The 16,776-nt window shown below is 39.8% G+C and overlaps 1 protein-coding gene across 1 annotated transcript in view; it reads left to right on the forward strand.

Annotated features, from left to right (window-relative positions):
* ARHGAP10 (Rho GTPase activating protein 10) overlaps positions 1-16,776 on the forward strand; it is a 153,970-nt gene that overhangs the window by 39,846 nt on the left and 97,348 nt on the right. Inside the window, exons 2-3 of the mRNA XM_049815051.1 lie at positions 3,963-4,058; positions 4,145-4,206. Coding sequence (XP_049671008.1) covers positions 3,963-4,058; positions 4,145-4,206 — 158 coding nt within the window. The remainder of the gene's footprint in view (positions 1-3,962; positions 4,059-4,144; positions 4,207-16,776) is intronic.

Below are 16,776 nucleotides of genomic sequence, written 5' to 3' on the forward strand. Positions count from 1 at the left end.
TCTTTCTCTTCAGTCTTTTGGTCAAAACATGTAGCAGATGCTTGGTTTCTTTTAGCATTTTAAGAAAGTGAGTCTTTGAAATGAGTCTGCCTTATGGGTTTGCCAGGATTACATTTTATTCAGGAAAGAGTGTTAGTGTTTGGTTCCTCCCTTTAAATGCTAGCAGCAACTTTCAACAAGCAACAACCCTCTTCCTGCTTCCTCTATCTATTTGGTGTTACTGTGTAGAATGTGGAGATTAAAGGGAATAAAATTAATTACTTTCTGGCCCCCTAAATTCTCACTGTGTATTTTCAGGAGGCCACAGCATTATTTGGATAATCAGTGTAACTGGCTGTGCTGTTTGATACATACTGTACTCATGCACTGTCTTATTCTAATTTATGGAGCTGGAATCCATGTATGTTTACAGTTACATAGCACATACTGGTCTTGCAAGCTCTAATGCTGAAGTGGAACAATACTGGGATGTATCTGTCAGTGCTAGCCGAATAATTTTGCTGTAGTAAAGGTCTTCTGACACAGGATGGAAGAAAGCCAAGTTACGTTTATGAGATTTCTAACTTAAGCAACGATGCTCAGCACTTAAATCGTAACACAGTAGTAGGAGAGTATAGTACTTATGGCGATATCAGCATCTGGTTTGCTTTTATAGAGTTTTATAAATGCTTATAATTATGTGAAAGAATGTGTATGTACTGTAGGATATGCAGAATTTATCAGGGTAAAGGCTGGAGCAGTTTCATGCTGTTCGCCCCACAGTGGAAGGTTTGACTGCAGACGGTCTCAGGTGTCTCCCCCTGGCCATGGTTTGTCAGGTAGCAAGAAAATCCAACACAGGGCTGTGCTATCTTTTTGAGTCTAGCCATCACCCTCATAATTTTTCCTGTGCTGTAGCAAAACGAGTTCAGTGTTCTTGATGTGCTCCTTTGAGAAAGTTGTCCTCAGTTCTGTTTCTTTTAGTTCTGTTTCTTTTAGTTTAGCAAGAGGCAGACCAGAGACTCTTCCATTCCTGTGCATAGCTGGGCACTAGCGGTTCTGCCCAGCAAGGTGCTAGTTTTATGTTAGACCAGCGCTATTTCAGCGTAGGGAATGAAAACAGAATGTGACCTTAAAAGTAAACTTGGCTAAAATAAAGCAAGACTGATGGATGATATATAAACACTGGAGGATGAATCTTGTAGTTAACATCTGCTGACTAAGCAGGATTAAAAATCTCTTTATTTTGGCAACAGTTAAGACTCTGATCATTGCAGCAGTCTGTTGAACCAAATGACTGGAGTGTTCTTCCCCCAGTCAGGAGGTTTGTTTCTTCCCGGTTACATCTTGCAACATGTGATTGATTTTTATTTTGCTCCAGTGACTTCTCACCTTTGTTGAAAGTGCTAAGTTCTTAAAAGTCTGGCAGAAAATCTCTTCCTATTTCATTGTCTTTTTTTCTAGGTGTTGGTTCAATAGCCAGGTATTTGCAGTTTTTCTTGACCCATCAGGTCATTCTTCTGTCCCCCAAACCCCCAACCTCCCCCCAACCCCTGAAGCTTTCAAAAATTTTCTGGAACAGTTCTTAAACGTTTCAGAGATGACTTGTGGAAAGACATTGCAAAAATTTAATGTGTCTTCATGGCTTTACTACAGGAACTCTGAAAATCTAGCTTTGGTGTGTTAAAAGGTTACTGCTTCCAACCACCTAGTCCGCCCTTTGGTCAGTAATTTTCAATCCCTTAGCAAACTAAGTAAAGAGAAATGCATGAATGTGGCGTTCTGACCCTGTGACAAGCTCAGTGTTTTGATTCAGCCCCTTCTCAATTTGACTGAAGATGTTGGACTTTGCAGTGAAAGAGTCGGGGCGTGGGCACAGGTTCTGTCTGCTGTCACTGTCACCAAAGAGGGGGCTTTTGGTGGCAAGGTGGGATATGCAGCTGTGCAGGAGGTGGTTTTGTACCGCTCGAGAAAGGCTTATCAAAGTCCATAGCCCACTTCAGTATTTTAGTGCATTTTCAGTCTGTGAAGGGGAAAGGGGGTGGTGCGTGCATGCAGTGCTGCATGCCTTCTTTTAACATGTACCTTGCTCAACATTATTTGAATACTTCACCTCTGAAAATGGGAGAAAACATAATAAATAATTCCTTCCTCTTGCATGGGGCTAGCTTTCACATGACAGGGCTTTGGTAGGGGATTATCGGATTCAAAAAAAATTAAAGAAGTTTGGAAGAGTGTGTGTTGTTGGAGCCATTCTCCCATAAATAAACTCTTTTCAGCCTTGTGTTGTGACCTGGCTCACAAATAAGCATAACATTAGACGTTTAAGAAACTTGTTATTTTCCATCTTTAAGCCTTTCACAGCTGGCAGAACTCGTTTCTTTTGCTGGCACTTTATGAACAGCCTTTTAGCCTACAAGACATTTGAGTTAAAATACCCATGTTTGCTTTTGCGTGGGAATTTTGTTACTTTTTGCTTCAACCTTCTTGTCCTTCTTTCAACCCTGTGTAGCATCCTTCTGCTTCATGGGTTGAAGGGTACATGTACAGGCTTTTGAAGCAGTTGCAAAAGGGAGGCGAGTACCTGGCAGCATGGCATCACAGGGAACGGCACTGTTACACAATAGGTGAGGAAAGGACTAATGAGAAATGGGTGAAAAGAAAGGAATGTGGAATGGCGAGGATCAGAAAGCAGTTTTTCATTTTAGGTTGTGTCTTGCTGTTTATAGAGTATTTGTGACTTATCTTTTAAGTGGTTGAACTGAACTTTCAGCACAGCATTGTATGTTGAAGTCGTACTTGACTATGACACGTGATAGAACATACGATGTGTTGGATGCAGGACCTATCATAAAGTGTTTTGGGTTTTGTTTTTTTGTTTTTTTTTTTTAAAAACGAACAAACAATACAAGAACAACAAAAAAAGCCCAAGTTTGTAGTCTTTTAGCTCCAGTTAATATTAAAGAACAAAATGCTTAGCTGGTCCATTAAAAGTGTTGGTCTTAGCCCTTCAGAACTGCATGTGATACGAAAAAGATTATAGGTTAACTAGATATTTCAAATTGTCCTTAACCTTGGCTGGCAACAAAAATGTGAGTAAAACCTTTACTGCTGGGTAGGAGTGTACTAGGACATGCATCCTTGCATCCTTTTTTTCCATTGAGCAATTCCATCCTTCTAGAACTCATGGCATTCCCAACCTGCACATGTCAGCACAACAGAAATGTGTATGTATGCTGCTTATTTACAGCTTTATAAACCTTAATAAGGATTTATAATGATGATATTGTGGCTGAATATAGAGTCTGATTACTTCCTGAGGGATGTAAGAGTGCAGCCCTCTGACGCCAAATTGTCAAACACTAATAGGTAAAAACTGGGTTGAAGAAAATGTTTTAGGAATATTGCAAAACAGTTATTATACAAAATTAATTTTAATGCTGTTCATTTAACTTAACTTTTGGCATAGTTTAACTCCATGGAATTTCTAGTTCCAGTGCAACAATTCTTTTAAATTTGCTTTATGTATAAATGTTTCACTAGCAGAGCTGTCTATGTAAAGTATATAGAAAATCCTAAGAAGCATAATTGTGCTGACAAATACACTAGTGAATTTAGGTTAGTAGAGCAAGACAACTGGCACAACTTACTCTAAGTGTTGTGCCTTAAACTTCTGTAGTTACAGATCTGTTTGTATGGCCTGTGCCCTAAATTGTGGAATAGTGAAGCATAAGAATAGGTCTAATACTATACTCATAATTACACTTGCTTTCTACCATATAGCCTTTTATAAAGAAATCTGTGTGACAGATTCCCAGATAAGATCAGAAGAGGGTTAGACAATATTGGATGTCTTGTAACAGCCTTAGGCAGACCTATGTTAAGAGTTGCTTGTAAAAGTTGATTATTCTAGGTGTAGGGGGATCTTCCAGCCTTCCTAAAATGATTTCCTAACCTTCAATCTGTGCTTTTTTTCCTTGCAGACCTTTCAGCAGCCCAGAGAAAATTTGCCCATTCTCTGAGAGACTTTAAATTTGAATTCATTGGTGATGCAGAGACAGATGATGAAAGATACATAGGTAGGTAAGAAGTGACTATAAGTGGCTATATTTTGCCATGCCATCCTGCAACATGATTAAACTTTCTTTCTGGTTTTGTGTTACAGATGCATCACTTCATGAGTTTTCAAACTTTTTAAAAAATCTGGAAGAACAAAGAGAAATTTTGGTGAGTTGCAATAAAAATTCTAAAAAGCTGTACATATAGCAAAGAGTTAGATTGAAAGTCAGTTAAAGTTGCTTACTGCTTTGTTAACCACCAAGATGTTGGTATCAATAAGTTAACAGTGAAAACTCTCATTGTGCAGCCTCTGATTCTGTAGTCTAGAGTTACAGACAGCAGCTAGTTCTCATTAAAGAAGAAAGCTGTTAGGGTAAGGACAGATAACTATGAGTTGGTTTAAAATCGTGGTGCCCTGATAAGTTATGGCTGGGGTGAATGGGAAAACCATCTTAAGGTTGTTTACCATTTACAGTAAAAAGCAAGATGAAAGACTTAATACTGCAGTAGGACACTCAAGGTTGGGAAGTTGGCCAAATTTGGATCCCGGATCTCTGTGGCTCCAGCCTCAACACTTACGTGGATTTGGGATGCAATCTGTTAGCTGCATGCAGTAGCAGACTTGCAAACCTTTTGTTTGTGGGTGAGCTTTCTGGTGGAGGGTTGTATCTGCAAACGTAGTTGCTCTGTTGTGTAGAAGGGAGTGTTCTTCATTCACATGCCTGTGATTGCTGAGGGTTTTAGTGTAATATGGGTCACGTTGGCTGCACATAGACTGTGGGCTGAGAACTCTGCAATACACCTTGCTATCTTGACTTCCTAATTTGTCCAGAAGATGGAGGGTTTCTTTCTGGATGGTACCATGGTTCTCCTCTGTAGTTGCATGCCCAGCTTTCGTTTCAGAGCAGGCATTCATAGAGCAGATGATGTGTAGCCAATTATCTTCTGAGTGTGATCACATCCTGCATCTAGGAAATGGTCTTAGATCAACTTAGATAGCAGTTACGTTCCTCAGTATTTGCCATGTGATTATATCTTTATCTTCCTGGAAGTCAGTGACCACTTGGCATCGCTGAAAGGAAACTGCGACTAATCTGTGTTCTGTGCACACCTCTGCCAGAAGCTGTGCCTGCAGTGTAGGAGTGTGTAGATAAGTGAGAAAAGAATTTGTGAATGTTTTTTTTTAACATTTTTCTCTGGTAGTCCTGAGCCTGGTAATAGCCATGGTTCCTTGAGTGTGCTATGTTGTGTCCTGGTATGTTGTTCTGTTCTGGAGCCACATTTGGGTCAGAATTAGGGTCTATGTGGTTCCTTGCACATTCCTGAAGAATACTGTCTTTACATAGTAGAGATGGTTTTTCAGTATCTCAAGTGTTTTTGCCAAGTTGTAGGGATTTTCTCAAGTATGTTTGAATGCTGCTTTTGTTTTTGGTAATTCTGGAGTATAGTCTTTACTCGGCTTTTTCCTGCATCCGTAGGTGTATTTTTTTTTTAATGAAGTTGCATACATCTAATTAGTGAAAGTCTTTGGGAAGTTTTACAATGAAAAATACTTTATAGCCTATCGCATTGTATTCCACACTGTTTTGTTACCAGGTTTTTGAGAGATGTCAGCTTCAGGACTTCAGAATTATGTGGCATGTTTCGGTGGCTGTGTCAATAGATCTTCAGCAGTGATAGATTACCAACACAGTAGGCTGTGCAGAATCCAGTGCTGCCTGCCTGTATAGTAAAACACTTCTGTTTTTCAGACTGAATGCCATGAAACTATTACTTTTTTTTTGGTATGATGCCCATGCTTACGCAGAACGCATTAGCATGCTAAAAGCTAATTAATGTCAGCGTCTTGATAAGAAAAGGATGAAATGCAGTATTTGTTAGAACAGTGACAGTTTGATGAAAAGCTGGAGAGTGGATATTACGGGGCAAGTATTTAATTCCAAATAGAAACAGAATATATTCTCTGAGTTACCAGATGCATGGCCTTTTCATTGCATCTGCAGTCTAGCAAATGTTATGTATCATTTCTAGACTGAGTTAATAAAACAGAGGCTGTAAGTCTCTGAGAAAATGATTGTGTGGTGGCTGGTAAAGATCATTTTCAGTGGCTGTTGCTCTGACTTTTTTTTTTTTTTTGACTTCTCAGTGGATATTTTAACAGTGGCATGAGCTCTAGAGATACTCCCGTGGAGAATATTAGGGCATGTTACACTCACAGATGTTTGGAATCAGGTCAGGGATCCAAAGACGCAAAGTATATAGCAGGATTTTTTCAAAAGTGTTCAGTCATCTTTGTTAACAATGCTCTTTATTGAGCATTTTCCCCCTTACTATTTTGAAGATGACCAGAAGGTTTCTGACGGCTTGCTTCAGTTTCAGTGCAGAACTGCAGATAAATTTCAGTCACATAAAGTAAAATTAAAGAAATCAATGAATAATTATAGAACTAAGGGCATTTCAGATATTGCTGCGCATTTAAATTTTTAGGTATTTGAGAAAAGTTGGGGTTTTTTTCACAACTGTCTTGTGAATGAAACATTTGTGCTTAAAATACATTGTAAACTGAATTTAAATACTTATCAACTACACTTCTCATGGTTTTCTGAAAGTATTGTTTGTGGTGAATGCAGATGCCATAAAACTTTCTATTAGTGTTTACCATAAATTTACTTGTTTGGTTATCATTTGTCTGGTGAATATTTAGTAATTTCATTTAGATGTTGGAGTCTTGCACTTCATGGTTTTACCATTTGTCCCATCTCCTTCAAAAGCTGCTGGAATTATATCCCAACTGTCAAAGGATTCAGTTGCTTGTGAGAAGGGAAGCTGACATTAATCCAAACATTTCACTGAAATTATTACAGAGTGGCCAATACAAAAACAAATTACATTTTTTCCATAGCACTGTAGCTTGGCGACGTTTCCCAGGGCAGATAGGAAATAGGTCACTTTGTCCCTGAGAATATTCTGGAAATTATTTTTACATGTTAAGGTTGAATGGAGTCATGGGACTTACATTGTGCTCCTTTGACATTACAAAAGTGTCATGGAAGTGCAGGGATGAAAAGGAACTTCACAAGGCTAGTAGGAAAAGGTTGGGGACGAACAAGCACCAACATGGCAATACTAAGATGCTCTGTCCCACTACCTGGCCGTTCTCCTGCTTGCCAGGGAGAGCACCAAACCTCCATCCCAGCCCCAGTTCTCCTGACAGCAGAAGCAGGTTTGATTCTTGCGATGGACTCGGAACAACAGGCTTCTCTGGCTGCCCTCATTTAAGCTGGTGATGAGCAGCGCAGGGCTACCTGGTAGGTACTGATTGCCTGTGGCTGTTATCCCTTTCCTCCTCCTCCACCTTTTTACCACCTTCATACCTGCCTTCCTCCATCCCATTCTTCTCCCAGATGACCAGCCTGCCCTCAATTAGTTTTCCCTGTTGATTCCAGTCTTGCTAAGTCATAATCAAATCTGGTAGCACTTGTACTCTTCCTTCAGTAATCTCAGCAGTACTTGCCACTACTGGTGTGCCACCCCGATGTGCTGGCTGTGCATGCTTCACCTCCCCGGAGGTCCTCTGTCCTGCCCTTTAGCTGCTTCTAGAGTTCACCTGTTTCTCACATAACCTGCTCTTAACCATGCTGGAAGTGCACTCAGCCCTCGCAGCACTGTCTGTAAATTTCGTCAGCGTCTCTCATGGTTATGGGGCATGTCCAGCCATCTCTCAGATCCTGTCTAGTACCATTTCATGTCCCATTTAGTTAGCTTACTCCCATGCCAGGCAGGACTGAGTTGGCTGCATTTGCCTGCAGCGCTGCCAGAGGTGTGACTTCCAGCGTTCGTGGATAAGGGATAAGCAACAGATGTCATCTACCTGGACTTGTGCAAAGCGTTTGACACTGTCCCACATGACATCCTTGTCTCTAAATTGGATAGTTGTGGATTTGACGGATGGACCACTCAGTGAATGAGGAATTGAATCATTCAGGAAACTTGGCTGTGGTTTCCTATATGATGCTTGAAATGTCCTGTTAGCTGAACAGGTATTTTTCAGTTTTGCAACCAAGATATTGTTTTCTCATTCTTCCCGTGGTTTATTTGTTAAGACCAGGTTGCCGCCTTTGCTTTTGAGAACGTCAAGTGGGTCAGCATCGAAGACTTCATTGAGATCAGCTACTGTGCTGATCTCAAAAAAGAAACTAGATACTGTTCTCAACAAACTCAAAGTAGCTTTTAACTTTCTATAGTGTCTTCCAGGACTTTTGAGTATCCCAGTTGCTACATCTGGTCTGTAACGTTCTCAGTTCCTGCTTTCTCCTGCTCTTCTCACTTTTAAGTTGCTACTGTGTTTGCTCTTCTACCATCCTCGGGGACCTTGCTGCCTCTCCCTTTAGTTCCTAAAGTACTCTGAAGCAAAGCCCCTTCTGACTTGAATGAGATTAATTCTTCAGTTGTGTAATGTAGGAATACATCTAATTGTTCTTAAGAAATTCTTAGTTTCCTTAACATTCAGTTTTTCCCCACTTTGTTAGATCGTTTGCTATAATTAACTGAGATTTTTTTCCTTTGTGAAGATTATTTAAAAATGCTGTTGTCTTACAGTCAATTGTTGGTTTGTTTTAACTCTCTTTCCAGTTAAATAATGCTTTATAGCTTCCTTCCTCTCTGTTTTCTGAAGTACATATGAAGAACCCCTTTTCTTTAGGGTTTTCTTGCCTCTTGCCAAATAAAATGTGTTTTTGCCTTAGTCTTTCTGACTTTGTCCCTAAGTGCTTGTGTATTTCCTTTTACTCCATGTTTCTCTTTGTATAGGATTTCTGATACAATTATATTCACCTTACTGTTTCCTGTCATTTCCCAAGGCCATATAAACTTGCTGTTTGATATGGTCTCTTCCATTTCCTGCTACAGTTTTGGCACACTTCTATTCATTCAGATATCTTTGGAGGGAAGACTGTTTTTCTTATGCCATAGGTATTTTTCCAGTCCTCAAAAATCCTTTTGCATTCTTTGTTAGTTTTACCAGGTTGTCAGAATCAAATTCAAAATAGCATCTCTCTGAAAAGCAGAATTATTCCCAGCATATATCAGGAACATGAGAAACTGTTTCTCTATGGATTTTAAATGAAATTTCTCAGTGAAGTCACTATTTTATTCTTTCTTCTTCTTCCTCTTAAAAAAAAAAAAAAAGAGGGAGAGGTTTCGCAGTTGTGGCTTCCCAAGTTAACAGAATTGTTAAGGTTCAAAGGCATAGACTCAAAAGGTTAAAGGTAGAATTTAAATAATCTGTGCAAATATGTACATATACTTACCTCTTACAATGAAGTGTTTAAGTGCATAAGTATTTATTTCACACATTAAGTACTCACTTAACACATAGTGTTCATGAATAGCTTACTATTACCTTTTGTTCAGCAACTCTTTGTATTTGATTCACACTAGTTTACTCTGCTGTGAAGATGGTATTAATTTTTCTGAGCTTTTCTTTGGTCCTCTGCACATGGGTATTTAAGGGTTCCTAAATCTCAATCTGTCTTTATAGCAGTCTGAAGAAATCTGTGTGAAGGAGCAATCAATTTACTCACTGATTTAGGGTAAAAAAATATCCAAGAGTTTTCGATGTAAGATGCATTTGAGATCTGTTCAATTAGAGTTCAAGGCATTATATAGTACTCTGTATGTTCAGATACTTTCAAGTCCATTGACAGTGCAGACTACTAAATATATCTGCCAAGACAGTGGAAAAGGCATAATTGGTGACCACTTCTGAAAAGTTAGGCTGCCAAAAACATATTGAACATCTCAGATGCAGAGATAGAGGCACAGATAAAACTGAATTTCTCAGGAACTGCATTTGACTACCTTTACGCAGGCCCTAGATCTTTTTTACCTTGTGCAAATTGTCCAATTTAATAAAACATTTTCCAGTTTTAGAAACAAGCAGAAAAATTGCTCCCGTATCTCATTGCCCAGCCTTCACTTTTCCTTTGTGTGGCATGAGGCCAGATGGCAATCATATAATTATCGGAATATGGAACACGAATGCGGAACTACGACTACTTCAGGCTCATCTTTCTAAGTTTTGGTGATTCCTGACATTGAAAGTTTGATTTATTTGTTTGTTTATTTTAGAATGCTATATACAGTATTCTGAAATTGTTTTGCAAGTTACGTGTGAACTTCTGCACATTAATCTATAAAATAAAGATGACTGTGGTCTATACAATGGAAAAAAAAAAGTACAAAGTCAGTTCTTAGTGTGTTCCTCCCACCTCTGAGTGAATATGGCTGAAAAGTTCTGTTACCACTAGCTTCCTCTTCCAGATAACTTTGTGGTCTCACATGCATCAACATAACTCAGTAGAGAATTTTCATTCTGTTATTTCATCAATGGGAAATGTTTGGAATTTGCATTGTAAAACTGTCACCAGTTTGGATTTTGCTGGTTGTTAATAACACCACTGTTTCTTGTGGAGGACAGCGCTGACAATAAGTGAGCAGTTCATTCTTGACCAAACACTGAAGCCGTTGTTCGCTGTTGGATTCCTTGCCGTTCAGTGGCATCTTTTTGCTCAGCGATGAGCTTTGCCATGCACGAAGAAAATGGGCATCATGCTATTTCTTTTCCTGAGCAGCCTTTTTGCTTTGTCAAGATCTTTATATGACCACTGATTTCAAAGCATGGACTGGAAGTGATTCTCTGGTTGTACAAGAACCAGACCAATGTTCTATTGGGTCATGCTGGTCAGCTCTTGCATGTTGGGTTTGCTAAGGGGTGGTCTTTCTTTGGAGGAGTTATCCACAGCTTTCCTTCACTTTAGGTGGTGGGATTTGTTGCTGTTTGTGAAACTCTGTCTCTCTTTATTCCTTTTCCTGTTTATGTTTATGGCTTTGTAGTATTTTCTCTTTATAGTGGAATGTATTTCATAAGAATAAATTTATTCAAAAGCCAGGACTATTAAATAACTTTTAGTAAGGAATCCCAGTGTGTGCCTGATGGCCTTTCATTATTTAAGATTGTAAAGCTGCAGGGAAAGCTCTAGAGCAGTGAGAAAATCCAGACACTTTTACAACAAAACTGGCATTTGAAAACAAACAAATGAGTTTTGGGTGTGGGTTGCACTGACTGCAATCATCAGTGCTCCAATTAAATACAAAACCAGTGCTGAGAAGTGGTTAGAAAGATATGCTGCTCTGTCTGCAGGGCATACTGGCAGGAGAGTTGGCTGTGCAGCTAACTGGGAGCACATTCGTGTAACTGTAAGAGCAAATTATGTTCTCATGGGAAAAGAAAGAGTAGAGATTAAGGCTCTGTAAGGAACATCTGATGTCCTCAGTAGTGGAATTGTATCTGCAAAGTTACATAATACAGGGTTTCAGGCATAGATCATAGTTCTTTGAGAGATTTCAGTAACAAATCACTATGCGAAGCAGGAAAGCTTTTTGGAGGAAAAAGTAATTTTTATCTATTTCCCTCTCCCCCAACATTGGAGGTATCAGAATCAGCTTTTTTATTAGGCTGAATGTTGCAATTTCTTAGGAAAAACACAGGAGAGCAATATCTTCTCTAAGCAGAAGTGCAGCTGTAAGTAGTAAATTTCTTCATTAGGAGGTAAATTTCTTTATTTAGCAGTGGTGTTAGCTACTTCGTTATTGAATCACTGTTAGGTATGTCTTCCTTTCCACATTCTCTGTTGCACTCAGTAGGGCAAAACTTCCTTCCCAGATCTAGTTTCATTGACACTTGCTCAGTTTCATGAGCTCTGCCCTGACTGGTGGCCTCCCACATTGCTTTGTTGAGGGGAGAAACAATCCTGCCCCTGTCTACAAACAAATCTTTCCAGTTGGTGCACTGGGAAGCTTAAACCTCTCTTTTCCATTTGGCATCTAATCTGCATTCCAGTTCCTGGGATGAGAATTGGGAACTCAGCACTCGGGTGTCGCAGTGCAGTCTGTAGCAAGGTGTATGTTTATGGCTTCTTTTTTTTTTTTTTTCTTTCTCAGTAAAGCTGCCTTGTATGGGAGAATGCTTAGATTCAGAATGGAACAGAGTCAGCGTACATATTTACCTCACCATCAGAGTTGTTGATGAGCAATGCGTGATTTCCAGTTCTTCCAGTAAAGGCTGAGGTCTAAGGACACTTTTAGGATGAAAGCTGGGAGGCCACTGCTGCATTTGTCTAATAAGCAAAACATTTTGATTAACTTGGGTTGGTCCAGCCTTTTTAGCCACAGGGGCTAGACTGAGCTTCTGGGACAGCTCTTCTGGGTTGTTACTCCTTTACAGCCCACACAAGCAGCCTTCCTCTTCTGCAACACAAGCCTGGTTGTGCCTGCAAAGGGAGCAGGAACGTGGAGAGACGGCTCCTGCCTACTGCAGGAGGGTGAGAAAGCATGAGGAGCATTGAATGCTGGTGGATGGTGCTGTCTGTCAGGTTACAGTGCATGGGAGGAGGTGTTTGGGGAAGTAGTTTCTCCCTAAACAGCTATACTCCCACCTTCTCTGAGAAGGGAAGAAGTGACAGGCTAACTGGAGTCATCTTGTGGACTGGCACTGACTGGTAAGTTACCTATTGGATCTTGTTGACTTGACAGCTGTAAATGCACTTGCTAGTGGATTTAGTCTGTGCCTTTGTGGTCTGCTTTAGGAAATGTTGGTTTGGGCCCCTTAATCTATGACCTATTACTTATTTCTTTTGAAGAATATGGAGCTGGAGAAGTCAGGATTATCATCGTTCTGTACAACTACTGTGCCTGAGCAGGTGGAGTTTTGTAAAGACATATGAAATTAGGAGGTATACACGAAGCCGAAAGCCTGCTTTAAGATGATGTTGTAGATGTTGGATACAGTGATCTTCTGAGGTGATGATGGCAATGATTATTTTATTGCTGCTGTTGCCAGTTTTACATTCAAGTTAATTCTTTGACCTTTCCATAGGTGCAGCAAATAGAACAGGAATAGCGTAAGCAGTTTCAGACCATCTGCCCAAGGCATGTGTGCACATCGGGTTAAACATTTCTTAAAGCATTCCTGAGACTTTGACATTCATAAAGCTGGCTAAGATACTGTTACCTGAGACATGACCTCTTTATATTGATTCACTTATGACTTACACTTTCTGTAGTTTGCCTGCCAGATTTTAAAATTGAGTGTATATTCCTTTAAGGTAGGTTTGCATAGATCAGAGACATAAAGAAAAGAAAGGATTTTTTTTTGGGTGCCCTTTAAATAGTACATTCCTATTATCATAATCTGCCAGGAGTAGAGAGATGAAAATTAATTTAAGAGTCAAGACAGAAGTTGAATGAGGAAAGAAGGTGTAATTTTATGTTAATGAATATTTAACTTAAATTCCTAATTCACTTTTCTTGAAATTTTACATTTTAACATAGCCCTAGTTCTTAAGGAAGGTGCAAGTGATAATAACAAATATATTCAAGTGATCCTTAGCTTATTTGCTTATACTGGGAAAATTTTATTTTTTTTGTCTGCTGATCTGTTATCCATGGTTTAAAAAAAAAAAAAAAAAAGTGTTGTTTTGAGTTCCCAAGTTATAAATAAACTAAGTTAACAATGAATAGCAGTGTAAATAATGTTTTTGTTCTATAAATAAGTACACATCTTTTTGTAGCTTTTCATGACAAGCACTGGCTTCTAAGTACTGGAAAACAGTGCAGCAAATGCCTCCCTATTTTGTCTAGTATTGTGCATATTTTAATTGCGAATTTCGTTTTTATTTCTGTCAGTCAGAACAGCAGCTCTGTAATTCACTGTTAAATTTACCATTCATGTCTTGGTTGACGGTTTCTGTTTATACACATACAAACTCACATATGTCCTCATTTCAGTGAGGATGAAATACTACTTCTATATTTTTATATATGGGCCTGGTATGAAGCTCCATGAGAATGACCAAAGACCTACAAAAATCCCACTTCACCAAGAAATACTCAAGGGCCCTGTTGTTTAACCCAGACACAGAAGCAAAGGGGGTGACAAATCATAAATACCTGTATGGCAGGCAAAATTCTGCGGAGAAGCATCTGTTAAGAAAAGTTTAAGTTGCCCAAAATGAGAAACATCTTTTTTGGAAGGAGGGGAGGCTTGTTTTTCTTGCAATGAAACAGTTACTGGCGTATCATACCACTGGCAGCAGTGGAATCTGTTTGCTGGCAGTTGCTGAGGGAACATCCCATTTTGATTTAAAGATTATTTTCTGCTTCAAACAAATTCCTATAATGGTTCCTGTGGTTAATGCTGCACAGGAGCGTAGCAGACCAAGTGATTTGCAGTCGGCCTTGCTGGTTTATAAACCACAGCCTTTTCTGCGTGTGGGTTTGTTTTTTTCTTTTTGATTCTCTCTTTCTCTTGCATCAAGGTGCCATGGTTTTCTGTTCAGCATACATGCACTGCCCGATGATGTTACTTTTCACTTTTTTTGTGTAAAAGTTTAAACAACGGATAAGCAGCTTGTCATTAGATATTTATTTTTAACCTTCTGACCATTTAAGTGCTCAGTTACTACCTTTAAATGCTTTTAAATGATTCCACTAACTGTGGTGCTCTCACCTCCTGGCAGCTAGCATCATCCTCTGAGTTGTGCTCTGAGGAGGCGTCATAGCTTTCTCCCTCACTTTGTCAGTGTAGAGGAAACTGGCAGAAACAATTTAAACTTCTTAAGGTTTTCCAATATAGAAGGACTATTCAGTGATTTCTGCGAGCAGTTCTCCGCTCTGACTTGTGAGAATCCTTGCTGACATCAAGGAGAGATCCTTCAGTCCTCAGGTGCTTCTGCTGTGTCCCAGGAAACTGTTTCTGGTGCTTGATCCAATTATAAATCCAAATTACTGTTTCCTTTCAGACGCTAAGAATTTCCAGGAAAGTTTTGGGAGCCTGACAAAATTTGAAAAACCTGAGTATCCTAAAAACTGCCCTGGAGACTCCTGATAACTGCTTGAGTAGTTAGGATATATATTGCACAGGCTGCCAGGTGGGCTGAGTCCTTCCTAGAGCCACAGTTCAGCTCCTGTTTTTGGGACATTTGACTGCCCTGGCTCTCTTTTGGTGGGAGCGGAGGCAGCTCAGAGAATGAATGGTTCTTCAGCTGCCAAAAGCATTCCCAAGGCCTTGGGATGAACTCTTCAGGATATCTCTTTGCTGGGCTAGAGACGTGGCAGAAGTTGCTCTGGTGTCCTTCCCCCACTCTTCAGCTCAACACAAGGGTCTCCTGTGTTGTGGTTAGCCTGGTACTGCTGTATGCTTTTGAGAGGCAAAATTGTCAGGTTTCCTTTTTTTCTTTTGCTCCCATCAAAGGTGGGCTGAAGAGTGCTTGAAGTGTTTTTGACAAAATCAGGAAATGGATGCAGAAAGAAAAAGGTCGGGCCACAAGAACAAGTGCTCTGAAGTTAGGAAGTATCTGTTGTATGGATGACTGTGCAACGTACAGTTTGGCCCAGACTTGCCAGATATTTGGGTTTCCAGTTAGCTACATAGGTTAGCATGCTGCTGTGGCTGTTTAAAAATCTGGGTTGCTCTGGTTACAGTGAATTGGCGGGATGACTCCCACAGTAATCCCTGCATGGCTCCGGGGTTGGGTGGGAGCAGACAGCGCTGTTCAGATTTGTGTTGTGCCAGTTCTCTAATACATCCCTCTTGTATTTTATGATAAGAGCTTTTTTAGAAGTGTTCCAGAAGGCTGGTTTAAGCCTGCAGTGTTTTATCTGAAACTTTAAACATCTGAAGGAGGAGCGGGGGGAAAGAGAGGGAAAGCCTTGTGTTGTGTCTAAAGTGGGCTTCCAGGGAGCTCTGTGTGGATGGATTCCTGGCAGCTCAGTCCCGTGGCTATGCTGAGCCCAGTTCTGGGCACGATTTACTCTGTGGGTCTGCCTTAGGACTGAGACCGAAAGGATCCCACCTGCTCCTCCACACCTCCAGCGCTCTTGCCATCTTTTCTGTGCTGCTGTTGCGTTCGAGAAGTTCTAACCTTTACTGAAATTTCAAACATTTTTAAAATTTTACGTCTTGTTTGCAGCAAACCCAAACCCAACCCTGCTCCATCTCTGGTGAAATTTCATGTGAACTAGGAACTGTATTTGCTGGCGAGATCTAATAAGCTACAGTTTTTTTATAATAGCATATTGTGTCCTTTTCCTTTCTCTTTAGTATGGCTGTGAGGCTGTTTATCCTAAGTGTACTGGTTGATGCTCAAAACCAACTAAACCTCTTGTTTCTTGACTTTACACCTCTTGATTTTCTAACTTAGGTTAGCTTAAGGTTTTCTTAATGTACTTAAAATGTAAATATTTGGAAATACTTATATCAATGCCTCATGGCTTTAACTGTGTGTTAAAAGATTGGTTTTTTGCTACTTAGTAGTCTGTTCTGCAGTTGCTTGTAGTGTTTCTCGTTGCAGAAATTTTTGTGTCCCCAAATGAAAATAATTTGTTCTGTGTCTCATTCTGGTGTTCAGTCATTGAGACTGTCAGCCTGATCTGCAAGACTGGCACAAGTAAAACAGTTGCAGTTTGGCTGCAGCCTGTAAATTTCTGAAATTTCTGCATTTGTTTTAGATTTAATTTTCCTGACAGTGGATTGAAATAAGGGCTAGATATTTTGAAACCTTGAATGAACTCAGAGATGTGATTTTTTTTGAGTCAGGACATAAGACTCCTAACTTTCATACTTCTCCTTTATTTTACCCCAGAGTTTGCTTGCTTTTTTCTTTTTATTGCTCATGCTAA

Source organism: Accipiter gentilis, chromosome 12, assembly GCF_929443795.1.
Source record: "Accipiter gentilis chromosome 12, bAccGen1.1, whole genome shotgun sequence".
Lineage (NCBI taxonomy): Eukaryota > Metazoa > Chordata > Aves > Accipitriformes > Accipitridae > Astur > Astur gentilis.